At 59.7% G+C, this 26231-nt stretch overlaps 2 protein-coding genes across 4 annotated transcripts; both read left to right on the top strand.

The window, feature by feature from the left end:
* Positions 1 to 651: 651 nt before the first annotated feature.
* Positions 652 to 12096, top strand: FXYD1 (FXYD domain containing ion transport regulator 1). Its single transcript, XM_075907511.1, has 8 exons — positions 652 to 725; positions 3518 to 3585; positions 4641 to 4673; positions 5160 to 5234; positions 6214 to 6250; positions 6442 to 6491; positions 7741 to 7778; positions 8890 to 12096. Exons 2-7 carry the CDS (start codon positions 3528 to 3530, stop codon positions 7761 to 7763), a joined length of 276 nt encoding a protein of 91 aa, XP_075763626.1. The 5' UTR covers positions 652 to 725; positions 3518 to 3527; the 3' UTR covers positions 7764 to 7778; positions 8890 to 12096.
* A 156-nt stretch (positions 12097 to 12252) lies between these two features.
* LOC102448724 (FXYD domain-containing ion transport regulator 7-like) lies at positions 12253 to 24544 on the top strand. Of its 3 annotated transcripts, none has more exons than XM_006123501.4 (6): positions 12253 to 12541; positions 20245 to 20277; positions 21446 to 21520; positions 22686 to 22719; positions 23577 to 23611; positions 23951 to 24544. In XM_006123501.4, exons 1-6 carry the CDS (start codon positions 12511 to 12513, stop codon positions 23968 to 23970), a joined length of 228 nt encoding a protein of 75 aa, XP_006123563.1. In that variant the 5' UTR covers positions 12253 to 12510; the 3' UTR covers positions 23971 to 24544. The 3 variants fall into 3 exon arrangements, 2 of the variants coding, with proteins under 2 accessions (XP_006123563.1, XP_075763610.1); XM_075907495.1 differs by lacking the exon at positions 12253 to 12541 and adding an exon at positions 12581 to 15345; XR_012897458.1 differs by lacking the exons at positions 12253 to 12541; positions 23577 to 23611; positions 23951 to 24544 and adding exons at positions 12557 to 15345; positions 17483 to 17580 and having other exon boundaries at positions 22686 to 22718.
* The last annotated feature ends 1687 nt before the right edge of the window (positions 24545 to 26231 follow it).

Genomic DNA, 26231 nt, shown 5'->3' with positions numbered 1-26231 from the left:
TTATGGGCCAGACCCACTTCCTTGGATCAAATTGTGGAAGAAAATTGGCATGACCATATATACCAAAGGGATACAATCAAAAAAAGTGAACACATATAAAAAGGACAAATCAAATTTCAGAACAGAGGGGGGATGACGTCTGTGAGCTAATGATATTAGAGGTGATAATTGGGGAAGCTATCTTTGTAATGGGTACAGTAATTCGCATCTTTAGACACACTGGGCACTGTCACCTAACAGCCACACTGATACTCCAACACACTAACACACTGTCACCTTGATATTCCATCACACTAACACTTTGTCACCAATATCCTATAGCCACACCTTTACCCCAACACAAAGACACACTGACACCCCGACAGCCGCACCAACACACAGCCCCTTCCGCACACTGTCACATGCCACATCGACACAGGATCACCGACACAGTGATACAAACACACCCATCCCGCACAGGGCTGCTCGGTCTCACTCCGCCCAGATCCCGCTCTGGGGAAGCAGTTGTAAATTCAGCCTGAATTGACAGTCCCCCCCCCCCCTTTCCTCTCTGTCCCCGACCCCTCGGCTCCTCCGCCCATCGCCTGCTCCCTTCCCCCATTCCCTCAGTCCCTCCCCGCCCCCCGCCCCCCGCCCCTCCCCGGCCCGGACCGCGGGCGGGGCGCTCCCCGCTGTCCGGCCCCGCACTCTGCGGCCGAGCGGGCGGACAGTTGCCGGGCAGCGGGGTAAGAAAGGCCGGGAGAGGGGGGCTCGGCTGGTTTCGGGTCAGCGGGAGAGGGGGCGCTGTTGCCAGCGGGGGGGGGGGGGGTTGCCACGAGGGACTCCGAGGGGGTGTAATCCCGGGGGTCGATGTAACAGGGGGTTCTCTCCAGGGGGTCTTACGCGGGACTCCGCTCGCAGGGAGACAGTCTGAGCCCGGGGAGGTTTGGGGCGATTCAGGGGGGCGGAGGGGTGCGGAGGATACTCCAGCATCTGGGGGAGTTTGGGGTGTTCAGGGTGGCCCCCATCCCTGCCCCGGGCCATCTGACAGGTCTGGCCGGAGGCTGTTGTACCCATGGTGGATCCATCCCCCGTGCGTGGGAGGCAGCTCCCCCTTCTGGATTTCAGGGGGCTCCCCATAGCCAAGTCCAGCCATGACAGCGGATCCCTAATTCCTCCTCCCCAGAGGCCAATGGTGGGACAAATGGCCTCATGCTTTGGACCAAGACACTCCCATGGCCTGTCCTGTCCCACTGACCCGGCTCCCCAGGACCTCCCTCAAGGTGCCCCTGGGGGGTTCTTTCCAGTGGGTAACCAGTGCTGAGAACATCCGTGAGCACAAGGGGGGTGAGGAGAGGGTTCCAGGAGAGGGCTGGGAAGAAGGGGTTGTGGGGCAACAGGGGTAGGAGAAGGGGGCTGGCTGTAGGAGGGCTCAGAGGAGGGGGTGGAGCTGAAAGTGGCTGTGGGAGCAGAAGGGGGGGAGGTATATTGCACAGGGTGAGGGGTCCTGGGATCCTCCTCCCATCCTGAGCCAAAGAGCCCCTCCATGTCCCAGCCTGTCACAGAGCTGTCCTAGCAGCTGGTGTGGGAGTCAGAGGTAGAATCCAGCCACTCTGGGCTCTCAGCAGCCCCAGGCCTCCTGCCCCAGTCTGGGTTTGGGCCAGTCACAGGTAGGAGGATTCTGGGGCCAAGATCTAAGCCCAGGCCAGGTGCCCTGCTGGGGCTAGCAGTGGCCTGGGCCTGGCTGAGCTGTGAGCTGAGTGGTGGGTACTGCATGCCAGGGCAGCTGAGTCAGGAGTATTTATACTCCACTGCCACGGGGCCCGGGTATATTTAGCCAGGCAGCTGGGGAGCGCAGAGACCCAGGAACCCCAGATGGGGCTAGAGGCAGGATCAGGCAGCTCTCATAGGAGAGGGGACACAGATAAGGTGAGTAGGGGCCCTAGAATCCACTCTGCTCCCAGAGACAGGAGAGAACCCAGGAATCCTGACTCCCAGCCCTCCCAGATAGTCACACCACACAGGTCTCTTATCGAGAGCTCCCACCCTGTCTAGGGCTTGTCAGGCAGCCAGCTCAGCCGAATTTAGATGCCTTAATCTCTGCCCCTGAGCCAGTCCCTGCAGCCACGATAACACCCTGTCCTGCCCGTGAGAGGCCCAAGCCTGAGCACAGGGGTAGGTGCAGGGAGTGGCTATGGGCCTGAGAGTCACCAGCAGAGCTGGGGAGAACAGGGCAGGGCTGTGAGTCGGGCGTGAGGGGCCCTGGCAAAGCTGGGGGTGCAGGGCTCGGCTGGCAGGGGCTGCAGGTCAGGACTGAGGGGCACTGGCAGAGTTGGGGGGAGCCCAGGGCTGGGCTGGTGGGGGGCCCTGGTAGAGCTAAGGGTGGCAGGATAAGAGAGGTGTGGGTGAGGTGTGAGGGGCCCTGGTATGGTCTGGGCGGAGGCAGGCCTCCGGGATGTTAACGTCTAGTGGCTGTGGGACAGGCAGGCTGGAATGTTCTCCGCTCTGTGAGGAGTGTGGGGGGGGGGGGCACGCAACGCTGGAGGAGGGGGGGGCGTAACTCGGGGTTACAGGTGTCTAGTGCCAGGGATTAGGCTGGCAAATGCAAATCCCCTGGGTTAACTCTTATTGGCTGCAAGCAAGGGACAGAGGTGGGTATTTAAACCCCCCCATATTTCAGCAGGGGGCTCGAGACCACCAAGTTTCTTAGTCCCCTTCCTGCCATGAGTCACTGCTGGCAGGTTAGAGCAGGGGCTGAGAGCCCAGACTCCTGGGTTCTCTGCTGGCTCTGGCAGGGGAGTGGGGTGAAGTGGTTGGAGGGGGCACTGCTGTGTGGCTGCAGGCCGAGCAGCACAGGGCGCGAGAAGTGGGGGAGCCAGCCCACCTCCTGACATGAAGGGAGCAGAACCCTGGGCAAGGCTGGTGGGACGCAGTGTCCAAAAGATGTGAGGCTGGGCCCACTCACCTGCACTGGGGACCCCAGGCTTGGGAAGGGGAGGCAGCATTACCATTTGCAAACACTGCTCAGCAGGCTGAGGTTGTGTGGGTGGGAACGGGACAAGGCCACACCTCTCTAGGGCAACAGACCTTTGGCCCCCCAGCAGACCCAGTAGGCTGGGACTAGATGTGAGTGACTTGGCCCTGCCCCCAACCGTCCATGGACTGTACCCCTGCCAGAGCCCCTCTCCAGTACCCCCAACCCTACCACATCCCCTCAACCACCTCACTTCTCCCCCCAATACCTCCCAGCCCTTCCACCTCTGAACCCTCCCTGCTGCCACAGCCCGACTCCCCTTAGCACTACCATGGCCCCCTGAACCTCAGTCTACAATCCCAGTTCCCCCCCCAAGTCCCCCACACTCCCCTACCTGTGCCGCAGCCCCACTCTGCCCCAGTCTCCCACACCACCCCCAGTATCTCCCAGCCCATCATCCCAGTGTCTCCCCATCCCAGCCCTGCCTTGCCACAGCCTGGCTGTTCCTGGGCTATCCCCTCCACTATGGCAGGGACGCTGACCTCCTGTCGCTTGGTGTCTCAGCAGGACAGACATGGGGTCCTGGATCCTGCTGTTGTTCTTCTGGGCCCTGCTGGGAGCAGCCAGTGCTGGTGAGTGCTAGGGGAAGGAGAATGCAGGGGAGCTCCCTGAGTGCGCCCCTGGGGATAGAACCCAGGTGTCCTGGTGCCCAGCCCCCTGTCCTCGCCACAAGACTCTCCCCTCCAAGCTGGGGGGAGATCCCAGGTGTCCTGGCCCTACAAGTGGTGCACTGACCCCTAGATCATAGGCAGGGTGCAGGGAGATGGCCACACCCCACCCCCAGTTTGCAGGGTTTAGGGTTTGCAGTTTGGTTCACTAGCCCTGTCTGCTCCCTCCCACCCCCACCCCATCCAGCCCCGCTCTGCTCCAGCTGCTCCCTGAGTCCAGCCAGGGGTCATGGGCACCGACTTGCAATTTGGAGCCCAAATTGCAGTCAAAAAGCTCCGGGCACCTGCTCGGTTGGGGGGGGGGGGAAGCGGTGGACAGGGGAAACTGGCAGTGTGGGGAGCACAGTTTGGGGGGTAAGGGGGAATCCCAGCAGTGGGGAAATTCCAGCAGTAGGGGAGAGGGCAGTTCAACAAGCTGGGGGTGGGGTGGAAGAAATCCTAAGAGGGGGAGGAATCCCAACAGTGCGGAAAGCAGTAAACTAGGATTCAGAACCGTGGGTTCTAATCCCATCTGTGTCTGATACACCCCCTGGGAGCCTGGCATCTGCTCCCTACCCCCTGAGCTAGCCAGGCCTGGGAAGATAGAGAAAGTAGGGCTGAGCTCTAGTGGCTCAACATGTGGTGCCAGGAAGGGGTACCCAGTCTGTGGGGGGGGGGGGGGCGCTGGGGTGAGTGAAGCGTTAGACCATCGTCCTAGTGCTGACTGCCCAGGGGTGGGGGGATTTTTGCATGACATTTTGCCCAGGGCTTTTCATGCTAGGCCAGCCCTGCAGGCCAGGACTCCTGGGTTCTGCTCAAAGCTTGGGAGTGGGGTACAGTGCTTAGAGTGTGTATGCAGGTGCCTGGGGCCAAAGCGCACACCCTGTCCCTGTAGCAGCTCTGAATTCTAGGACAGAGGGATCCTTAACGTCCTTCTCTCTCTCTCTCTCTCTCTCTCTCTCTCTCTCTCTCTCTCTCAGAGCCTCCCAAGGAGCATGACCCCTTTAACTATGGTGAGTTGAGTGGTGTCAGGGCAGCCAGCTGAAGGGCCGGCCCAGGAGTTGGCCTCTGTCCGGAGTGGGTGAGAAGGTGGCTGCCTGGGGCACTGGGATTAGGTCTCTTTGGTGCGGACTGCAGGCACTAGGGGGCAGCAGCAAGGGACTGGGATAACAGCAGGGGCAGTAAAACAAAAAAAGCAGTCATGTAGCACTTGAAAGACTAACAAGATAGTTTATTAGGTGATGAGTTTTCGTGGGGCAGACCCACTTCTTCCGATCGTATTCTGAAAGCGAATTGGCATGACCACTATATAACAGAGGGATACAATGAAAAAAGTAAAAAAAATTACAAACCAACAAATTAGCTACATCAGCAAGGCCTAGCCCTTCCTGCAAGGTGTGGCAGGGGCACACACACATGCATGCTGGTTGTGTATCAGTGTGTCTCTCTGGGGGAGTGGGGGAGGTTCCTCCTCCCCCTGACCCCATGTCTCCCCCCAGACTATCAATCCCTGAGAATTGGAGGCCTCATTTTCGCCGTCATCCTCTTTCTGCTAGGAATCCTCATCATCCTCAGTGAGTATTCAGTGCTCCCCAGGGGGAACCTCCCCACATCCTGATCCCTGCTCAGGTCTGGATTGGAGCCAGCGTCCCCTAGGGGGAAAGGCCCCGTGTCACATCCTCCTGAGTCAGCCAGTCCCTCAGTCAGGGTACATCTACACCAGTGTCTCTCAACCAGTGGTACAAGTACTAGAGAGAAGTCTGGGGGGTATATTAACACAACTGAAATTTGGAGAAAACTGAATTTTTGTGTTAAGTTTTACAGCACTTTATTACTTTTGTACTTTTTACACCAAAAATTTAAACGCCCGCCTGACTATGATTAAGTTGTTTAAACGAATGTGTTGCACTGATAGAAAATAATTTGTGTAGGTACTGGGGGTACTTATAATTTTTTTTTAAAATGGGTACTTTATAAAAAAGTTGAGAAATACTGGTCTACACAACAGGGCAAAAGTTGAACTAAGGTATGCAACTTTAGGTATGTCAATTGCATAGCTTAAGTTGAAATAGCTTAATTTGGCTTTTGGAGCTGTCTACACAGCAGAAAGTTAAGGAAGAACACTCTTCCTCTGACTTCCCTTAGTCCTGGTGAAATGAGGGTTACCGGAGTCGGAGACTCCTCCAGCTCGCCATTATTTCGAAAGAAAGAAAGAAAGATGTGTGGTCTAGACACGTGTTTTGTAATTTTGTAATAATGTCAGATATTCCAAAATGACGCTGCTGTGTAAACGCACCTCCAAGAGGAGGAGTCTTTTGGGGGACTAGGATGCTGCCCAGCACTTTGACTCCAGCACTACATCTGCTCACCAACCCCCACTGATCCACCAGCACAGCTGTGTTAACCTCTCGCTGCTCAACCTGCTGCTACTCAGCACCACTCCAACCCACCAGGGCCCACTCCCCTCCTGGAATTCCTAGCTCCTAGCTCCCCTCCTGCTGCATCCTCGGGCCATCTCACTGCTGGATATTTACTGTGTTTTATGTTGTCTAGGTCGCCGCTGCCGTTGCAAATTTAACCAGCAACAAAGGTAAATTGCTCCCCCCATGCATCTGAAGACTGGGCTAGCAGGGGGCTGCAGGTCAGGAGGAGGGGCACTGGCAGAGATGGGGAAGAGGGGAACCTATTTCTGGGTAGCAGGAGGTTGTGGGTTAGAAGTGAGGGGCACAGGCCAAGCCAGAGGGAGATACGGGGGCCCATGTAATGCTGCTGTCCCCCCAGGACTGGTGAACCAGACGAAGAGGAAGGGACCCTCCGAAGCTCCATTCGTCGTAAGTATTAGTGCCCCACAGCTTCCCCCAGGGCTGGATTAATACCTGGGTCCACTGGCCTAAGGTTGGAACATGGCAGCAGGGAACAGTGTTATTGGCATGCAGGAGGCACAGGGCGGCAGTTATGGGGGGGGCACAAGGAAGTGGTTGAGGATATGGGATCCACAGGATGGGGTTGGGTGTGCATGGGCCACAGGGCAGGAATTGGGGGTTGAGGACACAGGGAAAGAGTTGGGGGTTTAGGGACAAAGTGCCGGGTGAGGGACATGGGGGGGGCACAGGGCGGGGCTTAGGAGTGCAGGGGGAAAAGACCAGTTTTAGGATGTGGAGTGCGCAGTGAGGGAGCTTTGTGCATGGGAGGGACTGGAGAAGTGGGGAGAGGGCTGAGGGGAATACAGTGCCAGGACTATGGACACATTGGGTCATGGAGACCACAATACGGGGTTTGGGATTCAGGGACATAGTGCTGGGGCCACAGCCCAGAAGGCCACAGTCCCAGACTTACAGGCATGGAGGACAAGCAGCCTGGGCTAGCAGTGCGGGGGGACCACAATGTGGGAGATGAGAGCATAGGGGCACAGGGTGAGGTTAGGCTGCAGGGGGCACAGTGCCAGGGTTAAGTGTATGGGGGCATAGCATTGGAGTAAGGGCACGGGGCACAGCGTGGGGTTAGGGATGGGGGGGCACAATGCTGGGGTTAAGTGAACAGGGGCTTAGGGTGGGGTTAAGGATTGGGGGACCCCATGTGGAAGATGGGGGCACAGGGCAGACCATGAGGACATTCTTACTTCTCTGCTGTGGCTGGTGGCAGCCTTGCCTTCAGAGCTGGGTGCCCAGCCAGCAGGCGTGGCTCTCCTGCCCCTCCCCCCCCCAGCCGGGGCTTCACTTGTGCTGGGCCCAATCCCTCTTCCAACACAAATTAAGAGCAGTGGGGAGCCAATGGGATCCTGGGCTTGGGGTCTCACTGGGACCAAGGCAATGAGGGTGGGGAGCCTATGAGGGCCATGGGAAATGGGGGGCGGGACTCTGTGGGGGGTAAGTGGGGAATCCAAATGCTCTGTGTGCCCACGGCCCCAATAAATCTTAATCTGCCTCAGCCTTACCCTCCTGTTTGGGGTGGGGGGCTATGTGGCCCATGCCAGGGTCCCCTCCATGCCCTCCACAGAACTGGTCTGTCTAACGTCTGATCCCAGACCCTCCCAGGCACAACTGTACCACAGGCACCTGACCCCTTGACTCTTCCCTACAGGTTTGTCCACCCGGATGAGATAAGGGGCCCAGAGGCTGGTGAGTAGAGAGGTGCGGGGCAGAGGGAATGAATGGGACATGGGATCCTTTCCTCTCAGGGAGCAGCAGAAGCAGTGCTTAATTTGTGCCAGGGCTGAGCCCCCGGTCCATCGGGGTCTAACAGCACAGAGCCCCTGACCCCGCTCAGCCTGGCTGCACAGAGCCCCTGGCCCCTCCCGGCCTGGCTGCACAGAGCCCCTGGCCCCTCCCGGCCTGGCTGCACAGAGCCCCTGGCCCCTCCCGGCCTGGCTGTACAGAGCCCCTGGCCCCTCCCGGCCTGGCTGTACAGAGCCCCTGGCCCCTCCCGGCCTGGCTGCACAGAGCCCCTGGCCCCTCCCGCCTGGCTGCACAGAGCCCCTGGCCCCTCCCGGCCTGGCTGCACAGAGCCCCTGGCCCCTCCCGGCCTGGCTGCACAGAGCCCCTGGCCCCTCCCGGCCTGGCTGCACAGAGCCCCTGGCCCCTCCCGGCCTGGCTGCACAGAGCCCCTGGCCCCTCCCGGCCTGGCTGCACAGAGCCCCTGGCCCCTCCCGGCCTGGCTGCACAGAGCCCCTGGCCCCTCCCGCCTGGCTGCACAGAGCCCCTGGCCCCTCCCGGCCTGGCTGCACAGAGCCCCTGGCCCCTCCCGGCCTGGCTGCACAGAGCTCCTGGTCCCTCCCAGCATGGCTGCACAGAGCTCCTGGTCCCTCCCAGTGTGGCTGCACAGAAACCCAGGGCCTCTGGGCTAGCTGCAGCAGTTATGAATGTAAAAAAATGTTGAGTGCCAGCACCTCTTTCATTACAAATTAAACACTGGGCACTGGCGCTGGTCTATCAGGTTGGGGGATTGGCTGATTTAGGGGGTTGGGGCACAGGCTCTTCCCCTCTGGGGGCACTGGCTTCTGTGAGTTCTGGGTGTCCCAGTTTCCAGTGTGGCAGAGGGACCAGAGCTGGGAGCCAGGACTCTCCCTGGCTTGGGATTTTTCTGTGGATCAGTGGCCTCTGGCCCCAAAAATGTTCCCCACCCCTGGTCTAGTGGTAAAAGCAGGGGCTGGCAGCTAGGCCTATGGGATTCTTTCTTGGGTGGGACAGTGTCACTCACTGTCCATGTGTAACCCCTTTGCTTTCTGTGCAGGTCTCCCTGAGATGCAGACCCCCCCCCGGATATGAGGCATGAACCCCTCATCCCCTGCCCATGCTGCATAGCTGTAGCACTTAGCCTAGACCTGGCTCCTGAGCTCTGATTGAAGCCCACAGGATCTGAGCCAGCCAGCAGGGGGCAGCAGGGACATGGACAGATGGACATACACACACTCTCTCTCTCTCTCACTCCCCCACAGGAAGCAACAAGGGGGCAACAGGGACACAAACACACAGGCTATGTCTACACTGGCGGCTTCTTGGGTAAGAACATCTTGCGCAAGAAGACATCCACACTGCTATGTGCAAGCTGTGCTTTTGCACAAGAGCATCCATGGCAGTGTGGACGCTCTCTCGCGCAAGAAAGCTCTGATGACCATTTTAGCCATAGGGGTTTCTTGTGCAAGAAATCCCTGCCGAGCGACCACACCTCCCTCCTGCACAAGAGGACTTACACCTGTTAAAAAACAGCATAGCTCTTGCACAAGGAGCCCTCTCTTACCACGCCTTACTGTAAATCTTCTTGCGCAAGAGTAGGCAGGCTGTGTGGCCTCTCTGCAGATTCTTGCGCAAGAATGGTCACTGTTGCATAAGAACCCGCCAGTGTAGACATAGCCACAGAGCAGGGCCTCCCTGACAGCAGGGGGGGATACCTCCCACTCTAGGGCTATGTCTACACTGGCAGCTTCTTGCACAAGAAGGCTACGTCTAGACTGGCATGATTTTCTGCAAATGCTTTTAATGGAAAAATTTTCCGTTAAAAGCATTTGCGGAAAAGAGCGTCTAGATTGGCACGGACGCTTTTCCGCAAAAGCACTTTTTGTGGAAAAGTGTCCGTGCCAGTCTAGATGCGCTTTTGCGCAAAAAAGCCCTGATTGCCATTTTCGCCATCGGGGCTTTTTTGTGCAAAACAAATCTGAGCTGTCTACACTGGCCCTTTTGCGCAAAAGGACTTTTGCCCGAACGGGAGCAGCATAGTATTTCCGCAAGAAGCACTGATTTCTTACATGAGATCGTCAGTGTTCTTGCTGAAATTCAAGCGGCCAGTGTAGACAGCTGGCAAGTTTTTCCGCAAAAGCAGCTGACACAGCCGAACTGTTTTGTGGAAGAGTTCTTGTGCAAAAAGTCATCCAGAAGAGAACGTCTACACTGGCACGTGCTTTTGTGCAATAGTGTCTATGGCAGTGTGGACGCTCTCTTGCGCAAGAAAGCTGATGGCCATTTTTGCCATAGGGGTTTCTTGCGCAAGAAATTCATGATGCTTGCCTACAGTGCCCTCTTATGCACGAGCTCTTGCGCAAGAGGACTTATTCCTCATGGGGGGAGGAATAATTCTTCCAGAAGAAGCCCTGTTTTCTGATGCTGTACTGTAAATTTACTTGCGCAAGAACACGCATGCAGTGTAGACACCTGGAAAGTTTTTGCACAAGAACAGTTGTTCTTGTGCAAGAAGTCACCAGTGTAAACGTAGCCTAGGAGTGCTAAGGGCTCTGTGTGTGAGGGGAAGGATGACTGTAGGGGGCTAGGACAGGAGTGTGTCCATCATGGGCTATGGTGAAAAACACCTGACTCTCACACCTGGATCAGGGCTGATCCGGTCCAGCAGAAGGCAGCAGGGTCTCGCCCCCCCCCCCCCGCTCGCCCGCCTCTGTGAGTGTCCCTGTGTCCAGCTGGGGATGCTGTCTGTAGTTGCTGACTGGAGACAACCCTACCTGGTTCCCCTCTGTCTCCTGGCAATTACGGCCCTGGGATAGTAGGGAGCCATTGTGGCCCAGAACTGAACCCCTCCCCAGTCCTCACTCCCGGCCTGCCCTCACCTTGCCTCCCTCCATTGCCAAGCTTGCTCCCCAACTCTGCCATGCCCCAACTCTGCTAGTGCTCTATAGCTGCAATCCCCTGCTGTCCCAGCCCTGAGCTCCCCCCAGCCTTGCTGGCCCCTTCACTCCCGACCCACAGGCCCTGCCAGCCCAGCCCTGCCGGCACCCCTCACTCCTGACCCATAGTCTCCTGCTAGCCCAGCCTTGCTCCCTCCAGCTCTGCTGGTGCCCCTCACTCCTTACCTGCAGCCCCTGCTAGCCCAACCCTGGGCTCTCCCCTTCAGCTCTTCCAGTGCCCCTCAGCTGCAGCCTCCTTTAGAGGTTTGGAGAGATCCTGAGTTGGGATCTCTGAGTTGGTGCTTTCTGTATGTGTGTGTAGGAGTCTGACCCATGGGCGGTGTGTGAGCAGAAACAGAGCAGTTTTGATCCCCTCCAGCAGGGAGCGACAGGACAGAAAGAGAGCAGCACCCATGCCCTCCAGCAGGACACACACTTACACAGACAGGACCTTTCCTTTCCAATAGGGGGCTGCAGGACACTTGAGTTTGTTGGATCTCAGCTCCTCTCTTGCTAATCTTTGACCCATCAAAGAGGTTCACGTGCCCAGGCCCTGGCACTGCCCAGTGATCCCCAGCACGAGTACCTATCCCCCTTGTACAGGTGGACTGTCTCCCTCCAGCTGGCCAGTGGGGGGCAGAGTCCTCTTGAAGTCTGAGCCCACAATGCCCCAGAAGTCTGAGCCCAGCTCTGCTCAGCCTGAACAGCCACAAGTCTCTCTGGATTAAGCTGAAATGAACAAATGAGCCCAGGCAGTGATCTGCATACATTTTTATCCCCCCCTCCCCCCCCCCCGCCCCAGTCTTCACCCAGTTTCCCCTTTCCCAACATGGCTATTTACGCTGAATGCTATTTGGGGCAGGGACTGTCTCACTGTGGATCTGTGTGGGAGGGGAGTTTGTAGGAGGAGGGTGTCTGGGCATCTTTGGCAGAACCTAGCACTTTGAGAGGCTGACATGAGGCAGCTTTGGGATGGTGGGGGGTGGGGATTATGTGCAGCTCAGTGCCAAATGAGCTACCCGGCTGTGGCATTATGTGTGGCTGTTCACCAGCTGTTCCACCCCAGAAGTGTTTGCATCTCAGTTTCAGACAAGCTGTCCCTTTGTGGCATTATGGGTGGCTGTTTCCAGGCTGCCCTGCCCCAGAGGTGGCTACATCTCAACGCTGGGCATTATTATCCTGCTGTGGCATTATCTGTGGCTGTTCCCCAGCTGCCCCACTCCAGAGGTGGCTGCTTCTCAGCACTAGGGTTGCCAGTTTTGCTTGGATGTATTTCTGGAGATTTCATCACATCTTTAATTAAAGCTTAATCTTTAATTCTTGAAAAATCCAGGCCAGTCCTAGAAGGTTGGTACTGCCCACTCAGCACCAGGAGAGCTGCCTCCCTGTGTTGTTATGTGTGGTTGTTCCCCTGCTGCCCTGCCCTGAGGTGGCTGCATCTCGGTACATGACCTGTCCCTGTATAGATTGTTCAGAAAGCCCTATAGGCAGCAGACAGTGAGGTAGAGCTGAGCTCTAGGTGGGGGGCAGTGAAGCAGGGGCAGCTGGAGGCCTTGCCTCCTCCCCACAGAGCCATGCGTATCTCCCTTCCCAGCCCGGGAGTTTAGCTGCATCTGGCTCCCATTGGCTGCCTCCCTCCTCCATACGCAGCGGAAAAAAAAGCTGCTTCCCGCCCGGTCTCTCCCTCCCTCTCGGACTCTGCCGCATTCGTGCCTGTGAAGGGAGAGACCCACGGCTGCAGGATGGCCACCCCCACCGAGGCACCCAGGCATGGTGAGCTCCCCCGAAACCCACACCAGGGGCCCTGTAGCCCCTGATGCACAGATTCGACCTGTGCCCACAGTGCCCGATTCCCCTGAGCCAGACCCTCCCTGAGCCCACAGCACCCGATTCCCCTGTGCCAGACCCTCCCTGTGCCCACAGCACCCAGTATCCCTGTGCCAGACCTTCCCTGTGCCCACAGCCCCCGGTATCCCTGTGCCAGACCTTCCCTGTGCCCACAGCCCCCGGTATCCCTGTGCCAGACCTTCCCTGTGCCCACAGCCCCTGGTATCCCTGTGCCAGACCCTCCCTGTGCCCACAGCCCCCGGTATCCCTGTGCCAGACCCTCCCTGTGCCCACAGCCCCCAGTATCCCTGTGCCAGACCTTCCCTGTGCCCACAGCCCCCGGTATCCCTGTGCCAGACCTTCCCTGTGCCCACAGCCCCCGGTATCCCTGTGCCAGACATTCCCTGTGCCCACAGCCCCCAGTATCCCTGTGCCAGACCTTCCCTGTGCCCACAGCCCCCGGTATCCCTGTGCCAGACCTTCCCTGTGCCCACAGCCCCCAGTATCCCTGTGCCAGACCTTCCCTGTGCCCACAGCCCCCGGTATCCCTGTGCCAGACCTTCCCTGTGCCCACAGCCCCTGGTATCCCTGTGCCAGACCCTCCCTGTGCCCACAGCCCCCGGTATCCCTGTGCCAGACCTTCCCTTTGCCCACAGCCCCCAGTATCCCTGTGCCAGACCCTCCCTGTGCCCACAGCCCCCAGTATCCCTGTGCCAGACCCTCCCTGTGCCCACAGCCCCCGGTATCCCTGTGCCAGACCCTCCCTGTGCCCACAGCCCCCAGTATCCCTGTGCCAGACCTTCCCTGTGCCCACAGCCCCCGGTATCCCTGTGCCAGACCCTCCCTGTGCCCACAGCCCCCAGTATCCCTGTGCCAGACCTTCCCTGTGCCCACAGCCCCCGGTATCCCTGTGCCAGACCTTCCCTGTGCCCACAGCCCCCAGTATCCCTGTGCCAGACCCTCCCTGTGCCCACAGCCCCCGTTATCCCTGTGCCAGACCCTCCCTGTGCCCACAGCCCCTGGTATCCCTGTGCCAGACCCTCCCTGTGCCCACAACATCCGGTCCCCCGGTGCCAGACTCTCCCTGTGCCCATAGTGCCCGATTCTCCTGTGCCAGACCCCGTGCCCACAGCACCTGATTCCACTGTGGCAGACCCTCCTTGTGCCCACAACACTTAGTACCCCTGTGCCAGAGCCTCCCTGTGCCCACAGCACCCAGTTCCCCTGTACCCATGGTGCCTGATTCCCCTATCCCCTCAGTGCCCAGGTCCCTGATGTCCCTGCTGCAAGAACAGGCACCCAGGCGTTACCAGTAGGGAGGCTGGTGCTGAGGCCAATACAGTACCAGGGCTCCCAGAGTTCATGAAACCTGACATCCCAGCCCCCTGCTGCCCCCGAGCCAGCAGTGCCCGGCCCTGGCATCCCAGCCCCCTGCTGCCCCTGAGCCAGCAGTGCCCGGCCCTGGCATCCCAGCCCCTGAGCCAGCAGTGCCCGGCCCTGGCATCCCAGCCCCCTGCTGTCCCCGAGCCAGCAGTGCCCGGCCCTGGCATCCCAGCCCCTGCTGCCCCCGAGCCAGCAGTGCCCGGCCCTGGCATCCCAGCCCCCTGCTGCCCCCGAGCCAGCAGTACCCGGCCCTGGCATCTCAGCCCCCTGCTGCCCCCTAGCCAGCAGTGCCCGGCCCTGGCATCCCAGCCCCCTGCTGCCCCCGAGCCAGCAGTGCCCGGCCCTGGCATCCCAGCCCCCTGCTGCCCCCGAGCCAGCAGTGCCCGGCCCTGGCATCCCAGCCCCCTGCTGCCCCCGAGCCAGCAGTGCCCGGCCCTGGCATCCCAGCCCCCTGCTGCCCCCGAGCCAGCAGTGCCCGGCCCTGGCATCCCAGCCCCCTGCTGCCCCCGAGCCAGCAGTGCCCGGCCCTGGCATCCCAGCCCCCTGCTGCCCCCGAGCCAGCAGTGCCCGGCCCTGGCATCCCAGCCCCCTGCTGTCCCCGAGCCAGCAGTGCCCGGCCCTGGCATCCCAGCCCCCTGCTGCCCCCGAGCCAGCAGTGCCCGGCCCTGGCATCCCAGCCCCCTGCTGTCCCCGAGCCAGCAGTGCCCGGCCCTGGCATCCCAGCCCCCTGCTGCCCCCGAGCCAGCAGTGCCCGGCCCTGGCATCCCAGCCCCCTGCTGCCCCCGAGCCAGCAGTGCCCGGCCCTGGCATCCCAGCCCCCTGCTGCCCCCGAGCCAGCAGTGCCCGGCCCTGGCATCCCAGCCCCCTGCTGCCCCCGAGCCAGCAGTGCCCGGCCCTGGCATCCCAGCCCCTGCTGCCCCTGAGCCAGCAGTGCCCGGCCCTGGCATCCCAGCCCCCTGCTGCCCCTGAGCCAGCAGTGCCCGGCCCTGGCATCCCAGCCCTCTCCCCACCATGCCAGACTCACCCCCAATGTCCAGGAAGCCAGGCTGGTGCCTAAGGATCCCCCATCCTGTCCACGCAGCACCCCGGGCATGCGGCGCTGCTCAAGGGGCTGAGGGCGAGCGGGAAGGTGTACGCCGGGGAGGGAGGGATCGGGGCTGTCTGGCTTCTGGGTTCTTACAGCTTCAGCCATTGCTGGGCACGGGCTGCCCATGACGGGAAGCCCGAGCGGCTCGGGACCAGGCTGGGGAACCCATGGGAGCTGGGGCGGGGCGGGGCGATGTCTCTCGCTAGGCTTCGGCTGCCAGTCTCGGCTCCCCCTTCACCGGAGGCTGCGGGAACAGGGACAGGAACAGTGAGCCGTGCAGGTGTGCGCGTGTGGAAGAGTGTGCGTGCGTGCGCGTGCATGTGCAGGAATGTGCCTGAGTGTGCAGGAGTGTATGTGTTCATGTGCAGGTGCGTATGTGTGAGTGCATGTGCAGCAATGTGCACGTGTGCAGGAGTGTGCATATGAGTGTGTGCGGGAATGTTCGTGTGCAGGTGTGTGCATGTGCAAGTGTGTGTGCGCGTGCAGGTGTGTGCACGTGTGCACAAGTATAAGTGTGTGCAGATGTATGCAGTGCTGTGTGTATAGAACCTGAGGTGTACACTGAGTAAGTGTACGTGGGACGAACTGTGTGGGTAGTGTCTGTAATCTGTAGTCTCTGCGAGGTTGTGTGTGTGGTGTGAGGTTCAGGCAGGAAGTGCACTCTCTCTGTCCCTTTCCCGGTAGTTCCCAAAGAGTTACTGCAGGCTGTGTGCGTGTGCAGGGGTGTGAGAGCGCACGCTCGGGGAGTGACTGAGTGTGAGGTACACCCAATGATACAGCGCGTTACTGGGTCACGCACGGCAGCCTTTGTGTGCGTGAGAGTGTTGTCTGAGGGTGCAATTATGTGGATTGTCGGGCTCTGTGTCCTCCCCCAGTGTGTGTGTGTGTGTGTGTGCGCGCGCACGCGCGCGCTGTAGGATGTTTGACTCGGTGTCAGATTGTGAAGGCCTGACAATTTGTGTGCCTGTACATTTTTGTGCGGCGGTGGCAATGTGTGCTGGGTGAGGGGGTGTGTGGTTGTGAGGAGTGTCGGTGTAAATGCTACTGTGTGAGAGTTTCGTAACTCAGGAGAATGGCGTTTCGGCATGTTCTGGTGGTGCAGTGTGCCTCTCCCCAGCAGGCTGTTGCGTTGGGGCTGTGTTGTGTGTGCAGTGGGCTGTTGTGCAAGAGGGGTATGCATGCTGAAGGGTTGTGTAGCAGCGTTGTGTAGTGGGGGGCAGTGGAGTGTGCAAAGGCGGCGGGAGGCAGTGGAGTGGTGCAGGGTGTGTGCTGCGAGTGCGCACTGAGCGTCTGCACCGGGCGGCGGGGTGTGCTGGGCGGGGAAGGGGAGCGCTGCTCTCTGGCAGCTGAGCTCGTGCTGGCTGCGCCGTGGCTCTGCGGCTGGCTGCGCTGCCCAGATTCCCTCCCCACCCGCAGGGATTCGGGGAGTATCTGCGGCCGACTGAATGCCTGAGTGTGTGTGTGTGTGTGTGTGTGTGTGTGTGTGTGTCTGTCCCCGTCCGCTCTGTGCAGCATGTGTGTGGCCGCTCTGTGCAGTGTGCACACACTCTGTGAAGTATGGGTGTGCACCCGCTCTGTGCAGTGTGTGTTCCGCGCTATGCAGCATGTGTGCCCACTCTGCAGTGTGTGAGTTCAACTCTGCAGGATGTGTATGTATTCTCTGTGTAGTGTGTGTGCATCCTCTGCACTATGTGTGATCTGTGCAGTATGCTCTGCACAGGGTGCTTGTGTACACACACTGTGCTGTCTGTGTTACACACAAATGCAGTTGTGCATAGTGAATTCTGGAAGCTGTTGTGCAGCTCAAATTAGCAGTATAATTCCATCACAGCTGTAGCCACTGTGGATTACACACACAGTTCACAGACTCCTTCAACAGCATCAGCCCTGTGCTCTCACACACTAGACACCCTCCCCCTCTCTGTGACCCCTTCTCACAGCCACCCCTCAGTTTGTGTACTAATAAGCCAGAGCAGCACTGTAGGGGTCTGTGGGCATCTGCACTTGTCACTAGGCTTCAGGAGTAACAACCTTTTGGGATGAACAGAAGAGCCCATGCCTCTCCCAGCAATGGGTGCAGGCTCTGGCAGACTCAGGCAACATTGCTGGGTGGGTCCCATTGAGGGCATTTCCAGCTGTCCCAGAGGCTTTGGCAGTGTCTGGGCTGAGGGACCATAGCTGGAGGCTGCCCTGCTGCTGGACAAGGGCATGGCTGGTTTGCTTGAAGAGCCCGAAGCAGGAAGAGGAATCCCAGGGATGGTTGGAGCCAAACAGACTCCAAGGGTCAGATCTGGGCCCTGACTCTGCCAGGGGGTGCTGAGCTATGGGCAGTGGGTGGGATCCTGCAGGTGGCACTGGCCTATGGGCAAGGCAGTGCATCCAGCTCAAGGTGCCAGAGCCCCCTCCCCTTCACCCAGGTGCTGATCCTGCTGCCTAAGTTGGGGGCAGCAATTCGGCGGAAGCAAACAGGAAACCCCACAGAGGCACAACAGGGAAACATGGAGTCGCCCTGACAGTAAGTGCTGATGCTAATGGTCCAGCATGGTGCTAGAGAGAACCACGATGCAGAGAGTGGGACGGGGGCTCAGCAGGGGGTGCTGGGCTGCAGGGGCACAATAGGGGACACTGTGCTGTGGTAGGTGGGTGTAGACTTGGCTACGGTCAGTGGATGGGGCACAGGAGGAGGGTGCTGGGCTGAGGGCAGTGGGTAGGGACCAGGAGGGGTCACTGGGCTGTAGGGATGCTGTCCCCTCACAGTCAGTGCTGACTTCATGGGTCGTGTAGTGTGGTGGGGGTGGGGTGAGCACGGGAACCCAAGTTGGAAATTGGAGAGAGGAGGGTGAGGAAAGTCCCTGTCCCCACCCCGGTTGCTAAGAGACAGGTATGCTAGGGTGGGCGCATCAGTAGGACAGATCCATGGCTTCTGGGGCTTCCCCTCCCCTCCCAGCCCCAGGAAGCCTCTGGGCCTCCTCAGCCCACTCAGGTCCCGGCCGCAGTTGCCCTGCAGGCATCGTGGGGGTGGGGGGGATTCCGCATCTTATCTATGCCCAGCCCTCGCTCCATCTGTGGGCGATTCCCTGGCCAGGAGCCAGTACCTGGAAACCCCCTCACACCGCCAGCCCCTGCCACCAGGGCTGGGAGACCAGGAGCTGTGCGTCGGGAGCGAGGGGCACCAGGCTCAGGGGCTGGGAGGGCGGGGGCTGCAGGTCAGGAGCGAGGGGCACCAGGCTCAGGGCTTGGAGGCCGGGGGCTGTGCGTCGGGAGCGAGGGGCACCAGGCTCAGGGGCTGGGAGGGCGGGGGCTGCAGGTCAGGAGCGAGGGGCACCAGGCTCAGGGCTCGGAGGCCGGGGGCTGCGGGTCAGGAGCGAGGGGCACCAGGCTCAGGGCTGGAAGGCCGGGGGCTGCGGGTCGGGAGGGAGCGAGGGGCACCAGGCTCAGGGCCGGGAGGCCGGGGGCTGCGGGTCAGGAGCGAGGGGCACCAGGCTCAGGGCCGGGAGGGCGAGGGCAAGGGCTGCGGGTCGGGAGCGAGGGGCACCAGGCTCAGGGCCGGGAGGTCGGGGGTCGGGAGCGAGGGGCACCAGACTGAGGGCCGGGAGGGCGAGGGCTGCGCGTCAGGAGGGAGGGGCACCAGGCTCAGGGTTGGGAGGCCGGGGGCTGCGGGTCGGGAGTGAGGGGTACCAGGCTCAGGGCTGGGAGGCCGGGGGCTGCGGGTCGGGAGTGAGTGAGGGGCACCAGGCTCAGGGCTGGGAGGCCGGGGTCTGCGGGTCGGGAGGGAGGGGCACCAGGCTCAGGGCTGGGAGGCCGGGGGCTGCGGGTCGGGAGCGAGGGGCACCAGGCTCAGGGCTGGGAGGCCGGGGGCTGCGGGTCAGGAGCGAGGGACACCAGACTGAGGGCCGGGAGGGCGAGGGCTGCGCGTCGGGAGGGAGGGGCACCAGGCTCAGGGCTCGGAGGCCGGGGGCTGCGGGTCGGGAGTGAGGGGTACCAGGCTCAGGGCTGGGAGGCCGGGGGCTGCGGGTCGGGAGGGAGGGGCACCAGGCTCAGGGCTGGGAGGCCGGGGGCTGCGGGTCAGGAGGGAAGGGCACTGGCACAGCCGCCAGGGCCGGTCCCCGCATGCGACGGCCACGTGCCAGGTCCACGATTCCCCCTCTCTCCAGAGCCAGCTGAGGATAGGGAGGCTCCTGATGTGCTTATTTCCATGGCAACCCTCCACCGCCACTGGAGTTTGCTTTATTCATCCCTGCAGCGCCAACCCAACAGACAGCGCAGCAGGAGCAGGGTGGGAGGGGTGGACTGTGGGGAGGGGACAGGGGGGAATCCCTGGGAGCAGGGTGGAAGGAATGGGCTTTGGGGAGAGAGGGATCCCTGAGAAGGGGGTAGGAGGGATGGGCTGTGGCGTGGGGGAGAGGACAGGGCGGAGTGATCCCTGAGAGTGGGATGGAGGGGGGCATGGGTTGTGGGGAGGGGGTGGGAGGGATAGGCTGTGGGAGGGGTATCCCAGGGAGCAGAGGGGAAGGGACGGCTGGGAGCAGGGTGGGAGGGATGAGCTGTAGGAGAAGGGGCAGGGAATCCCTGGGAGGAGATGGGCTGTAGGGAGAGGACAGGGGATTCCTGGGAGCACAATGCAGAAAGAAGTGGGATGCAGGGTGCTCAATGGAGGGCATTGTGTAAGGGGGAGAAAGGCGACTCTCTGGGTGCTGTGCAGGGCAGGGGGGGGAGCAGAGTAAGGGTTACTGGGATGCTGTGCCAGGGGGAGGAGGAGGAAGCAGAGTGAAGCTCTCGGGGGCACTGTGTCAGGGGTGGGGCAGAGTGAGCGTCACTGGGGAGTTGAGTAAGGGGGAACTGGACAAGGGCTTGCTGGAGATGTTACGCTGTTCACTAGACTTTCGATGGCTTTGCAAATTGCAGGACCCTTTGCCCAAGGCCACCAAGGCTAGTGTGGACTAGGCTGTGAACCCTGGCTTGTGTTACTGGTTTGCCAGGAGCTCGCCTCTACCCTGTAGCAATGATCATGCTGCAGTGAATAACATGGGGGTCATGGGCCTCCCTCTCCCAAAATCTTGCACTTCATTATGTATGGCTGTTTTCCAGCTACCCCACCCCAGAGGTGGATGCATTCCAGGGCTCAATGAGTCCTTTGTGGGGCAGCTCACTGGTACATCTCTCTCTCTTCTCTCCCCAGCTGGCCATGGACACCAGGATCCTTTCTCCTATGGTGAGTGGTGCCACCTGTGTGGCTATCCCATGGGCTGATGTCTCTGTGCTGCTGGAAGGGGCTGGAGTTGGCCACATTTATGGCTTCCCAGTTGAGCACCTCCCAGCAGCAGAGGTGGATTTACAATGAAACATATGGTGCCCTGGCACTGCTCCTCCCCCCAAACAACATGGACCCACAGAGCTGGGCAGTCCAGCATCAGGTCTGGCACCTCCTTCCACGCAGCAGGCAGCCACTCTGCATGGGGCCACTCCTTCGAGGAGGGAGGCTCACCTGCAGGCTGCAGCCTCAGGAGAGCTGGCAGGAGGTGATGAGCAGCCCGACCAGGGGCTGGAAGGCTTCAGAGGAGCATGGGGCAGCCACCCTGCCCGCCAGAGAAAAGCGGCGCTTTGAAGCGGGAAAGCCCCGTTTCTCTCCAGCCTGGCTGTGCGGCTCCCTAGTGCTCCTCTGAAGCCTTCCAGCCCGCGGTCGTGCTGCTGGCCACTCCTGGTGAGTGGAAAAGGGGGAAGAGCGGCTGGGGGACGGAGCGCCCAGGGCAATCAGGTGGCCAGTGGAACTGTGCCCCCTCACCTTTAGATAGAGCTCATCTGGGTCTGTGCCCGCATCTCTGGGCCAGCCAGCACAGGGCCAGTGGGGCTCCTGAAGCTGCGCTCCATAGCCATGGAGAGTATGGGGGTTTTAATAAAGCACATCACAATAGTTAGCTAATGGTACAAACAATATTTGGAAAGATCATTCAGTGGTCCACCGAGACCCTCTGCAATTTTCAAGTGGTCTGTGAAAAAAGTTAGACTCCAAAACCAATCAAAGCCCCTCACTTCTCCCCCATTTACTTTTTATTACTTACAATCTAGGAGGAGGATGAAGAAAATAGAATGAAAACTGGGAGGGGCAGGAAGAGAATGTTCTTTTTTTTGGCTGGGTCCACAGGGCCCCCACCCCCAAAAAGGAAGCTGAGCACAGAGACCCACTAATTCTAAATCTGCCACTGTCAGGCAGCCTTCCCCGACAGGCCCCTGCCCGCCCCCGGGTGGGATGTCTGTTAGGACATGGGCAGCTGGGGAGGGGAGCTGGGAAGGGGCTGTGGGGTGAAAGGGAGGCTGAACGGGTGGGCGGCTGGGTTCTGGGTGGGCATGCTGTCTGTCTCTGATCCCCCCTTTCCTCCCAGACTACGACACCCTGCGCCTGGTTGGGCTCGTCTTAGCCATTGTCATGTTCGTGGTGGGCATCCTGACAGCACTGAGTGAGTGACTCTCTGTTGAACCCTCAAACCTCCTGAACCCCACAGCCAGCCCCCAAAACCTCCTCACCCTCTGGCTGGACCTGCAGCTCCTCAAACCTCCTGAACCCCACAGCCAGCCCCCAAAACCTCCTCACCCTCTGGCTGGACCTGCAGCTCCTCAAACCTCCTGAACCCCACAGCCAGTGCCCAAAACCTTCTCATTCTCTGGCTAGATCCATAACTCCCTAAAACTCCCAGTCCCCAGACAGTCCCCTAAAGTTCCTGTAGCTCCAACCAGTCCCCCAAAACTCCTCACCCCCCTTGGCCATACTCATAGCTCCCCAAACCTCCCAAGTAGACCCTGAAAACTCCTCACCTACAGCCAACCCCAGAGATCCTGAAGCCTCCCCAAACCTCCTGAATTCCCCAACCTGCTCCCCTAAGCCTCTTCACCCCCCAGATGACTTCATAGCCCCCCAAACTGTCATCCCCTGGCTCTATAGTCCCCAAACCTCCCGACCCCCCAGTTCCCCAAGCCCCCGGCAGGCTCTTAGAACCCCCTGAATTATGCCAGCCAGCTCCACAAACCTTTGAACCCCTATTTCCCCATCAATCAACTAAACATCAGAACTCCCAGGCAGCCCCTTGAGCCCCCACAGGTACCCACCAACCTCTCTGAACACTGAACCCCCTGGCAGGACCCCTGACCCTCCCAAACCCTGAACACCCTTCCAACTTTCCCCCATTCTCTCCAAGGCCCCAGGCTGTCCCTTATCCCCCCCCCCCCCACACACACACCCAGCTCCCATCTTCAATCCTGCTAATCAGCCCTGAAAACAATCCCAACACTTCGCCCCTCGGGCTGGCCCCCCATCTCCCAGCCAGCCTCCTACCCTGAGCCCCCCAGCCAGCCCTCTGCCTCCACTCCCCTAGCTGGTCACCCCATCCCTCAAGCCCCCTTACTGGCTCCTAAAATCCCTGGCCAGACCCAAACCTCAGACCCCACTGGCCAGCTCCCTGCCCCCTAAGTCCCCCAGCCAGAGCTCCCAGCTCTCCAACCCCTGGAGGATCCCTCCCCTAGCCACTGACCCCTACCTCTCTCACACAATTGCTCCCTCCACCTCTGGCCTCCTGCCCCCATCAGCTGTCTCCAGGTCCCCCCTCACTCTGTCTCTCTTCCCTGCAGGTAAGAAGTTCAAATGTAAAAAGTCTGACTCCAGGTAGGTGGTCCTTCCAGCAACTGCAACCAGGGGCAGCTCCCCCTGCTCTAGCTGCCCCCTTTGCCCATGGCCATTTGGGCCCTTCTCCCACTCTAACTGCCCCCATTGTACCCCGGTCTCCAGGGGCAGCCCCCACTCTAACTGCCTGTCATGGAGTATGATGGAATCAGCAGGTCCTGCACCCCCACCTGCAGTCAGATGTGACTCAGCGCCAGCAGGCAGAACAGAAGGTTTATTGGTTCACAGGGACACAGTGTAGCTCAGACGTCATTACAGGAACCAGGATCTGTCAGTACAACCCACCTTGGGGATAGGGGGGCCCCAGTCTACTCCCCAAGCCAGCTAGACTCCCCGCTCCAGGAGCCAGTGGAAAAACTAAAGGCACACACCCAGCAACTGGTCCTAGCCCTCCAGCCCGCCCCCTCTCCTTTGTTCAGATTCCCTGGGCATGTGATTGTTCCCCCACCCAGGCTCAGGTTACAAGAGAGGCTGATCTATTGTATATGTGCTAAGATGGGGCAGCCTGGGGTGGCCTTCCCTCAGTGACAGCCCCACCCAACATTCCCATCCCCTGCTGGACATCAGGGCAGTGCCCAGGGAAACTGTGTCACACACACAGAGTTACAACAGAACAGCACCTGACAGTAGGGATGACAGAGAAAACACAATCCCCACTACACACTGCCCCCACTGTACCCCAACCTCCAGGGAAAGGCCCCCACCATCTCACAGGGGCAACTCCCCCACGCTGCTTCCAAACTGCGTGGGGCAGTCCTTCACTTCCCTCCATTCTAACTGCCCTAACAGCCCTCCTCAAACCCTTGACTTACCACTCTCCCCTTTGTGTCCCCCCTCAGCCTATCGGAGGCCAGACAGCCAGGAAAGACTCCAAGTAAGTGACCTAGAAGCGGGGGAGGTGGCCCTGTGGGGGTCAGAGGTGTTCCCCTCCCCCCGCTGGCTAGTATCGGGGTGGGAGGAGGGAGTAGTTGTCCCTCTTATGAGGGAGGTCACAGGATGGGTGGGGGCAGCTGAGGTGCTCTCATCCAGCAGCTTGTTTATCTCCACTGGAGATGGATGTTGCCAAGAACATGGGGGGGTACCATGGTAACGCTATGGCAACATGCTCCTACAGCTGCTGAAGTATCTTCCCAGCTGGGGATGGAGGTGGGGAGGGGTCCCCTCAGGCCCTGATCTCTCCCATTCTTCTCTCTCGCCCCCATCTTTCTTGCAGCTCCAGCAGGCAGTGCGTAGGCCTGGTGCCTGGGATGTAGCGCCCCTCTGGATGGGGGTGCAGACCCCGCTGCCCCCCCCCCCCCCGCCCAGGACGGCTCCGAGACCTTGGCTCCAGTGCCCGGTGACATCCGAGGGGGCAGAGAAGGGGGAGCCCTGTTATCTGAGCCCCCTGTCTTTTAGAAACTCTGCCTCTGATTGGCTAGAGAGCCCATTGCATGCTGGGAGCAGGCACCATATGCAGGAAAAGGGTCCCTCACCTGCCTCCCCCACCGGGTCCCCTTCACTTCCTGTTCCCCTTCAGAGCATGTGATCCTCCATGTCGTAACTGCTTTGCTTATGGCACCCCTGTCCCTGCTGCATCATGGGAGTGCCCTGTGGCTGGGGGGGAGGAGAACAACCACGTGCCACCAAACCACACCCGAGGCCCTGACAGGGCCCGTGCAGGGCCAGCAGCTGGATGAGGACAGGGTGCTGCTATTGTGATGTGCTTTCAGCTGCCCCAGGGGGCGCCACTCTGTAGCTGCCCCCCTCACTGCCCCCACGCACGTGGCAGAGAAGATCCAGTGCTCAATAAAAATGGAGTTGTTTCTTATTGGGCTCCGACTGTTATTCACCCCCCTTCCTACCCACAGTGCTAATGCCCCTCGCTCCTGACTTGCGGGACCCTGCTAGCCCAGCTCTTGCTCCCCCCACCCCAGGTGTGCTGATGGCCCTCATTCCTGACCCTCACCTGGTGTACTTCAGGCCCAACACTGAGGGTACATCTAGACCACAGCGTTTTTCCGGTATCCCACATTTGCTCTTCTGTGTTTTGTTTTTTTTTTTTTTTTTTTGGCGGAAGAGCAAACACGCTCTTTCAGGGAGCCCTGTGCACCTCATTCCATGAGGGATAAGGGGTCCGCCAAAAGAGGAGGCTTTTCCACCATTTGGCCCACTCTAGACGGGGCCAAATGGTAGAAAAGCCTCAAAGTCTAGACCTAGCCTAAGGTGAGAGGGAATCCCCAGTAGGCACTTGCAGTACGGGATTTTTGACACCAAATAGGACTGATCCCTTTCCTTTGTGCAGGGTGTTCTTACCATGGGGCAGCTTGTCTTCCACATGATGCCGCTCCCAGTGCTAGGTGCTACATTTTCATCCTCCACATCTCAACTGATATGTCCAGGATGATGGAAAGAAAAAACAGTGTAGCCACCTCTAGGGCAAAGCAGATTGGGAGCAGCTGCACATAACACTGCCCAGTGCTGAAGTGCAGCCACCCATGAATCCCATTTGTGGAGGCTAGCCCCCTTCAACTCCTCTGCCCATTCCAGCCCCACTCCCTTGCCCAGTGGAGCCTAAGGAACCCCGATCCCTCCTTCACAACGGGAGGAGCCCCAGCCCACTGCTCAAGGCCCTGCCAGCTTAAGAAGGGAGAGGCGGAATGAGGGCTAGAAGAGGAGCAGTATGGAAGGGGCTTTGAGGAAGAGTGGGACATGGGAGGCCCTAAAGCCTCGGTGCCCTTTCGGGGAAGTGCTCCAAAGGTAGCAGGCTGGCAGCCTGCCTCCAGAGTGAGGTGCACCACATCCTGTTTGGGGAGGTTTAGCCTCCACTGGCCTATTATACCAACCACTCATGCAGCCACCTCTGTCGAGAGAGAGATTGGGAAGAGATGCACATGACACCACTTGGGGATGGCTTGCCTGGAGCTGAGAAACAGCCACTTGGGGGCTGTGTCTAGACTGGCAAGTTTTTCCGCAAAATCATATGATTTTGCGGAAAGACTTGCCAGCTGTCTACACTAGCTGCTTGAATTTCCGGAAAAGCACTGATGATCTCCTGTAAAATCATCAATGCTTTTCTGGAAATACCATGCTGCTCCCATTCGGGCAAAAGTCTTTTTCCGAAAGACTTTTGCACGAAAGGGCCAGTGTAGACAGCATAGTATTGTTTTCCGCAAAAAAGCCCCGATTGCCATTTTTGCAATCGGGGCTTTTTTGCAGAAAACCACACCTAGATTGGCCACGGATGCTTTTTCGCAAAAAGTGCTTTTGTGGAAAAGCATCCTGCCAATCTAGACGCGCTTTTCCGAAAAGGCTTTTAACGGAAAACTTTTCTGTTAAAAAGCATTTTCGGAAATTCATGCCAGTGTAGATGTAGCCCTGGGGTGGGGCAGTTGGTCACACAACACCACACCGATGGCTCCCCTGTTGTTGAGATGCAGACACCTCTAGGGTGGGGTAGCCGGGGAACATAATACCGCAGTTCCCCCAGGTCAGGATGACTTGTTCAGTCCAACTCC

The sequence above is a fragment of the Pelodiscus sinensis genome, chromosome 24 (genome assembly GCF_049634645.1).
Source record: "Pelodiscus sinensis isolate JC-2024 chromosome 24, ASM4963464v1, whole genome shotgun sequence".
Lineage (NCBI taxonomy): Eukaryota > Metazoa > Chordata > Testudines > Trionychidae > Pelodiscus > Pelodiscus sinensis.
The sequence above is the reverse complement of the archived record's forward strand: the minus strand, read 5'-3'. Positions and strand labels throughout refer to the sequence as shown.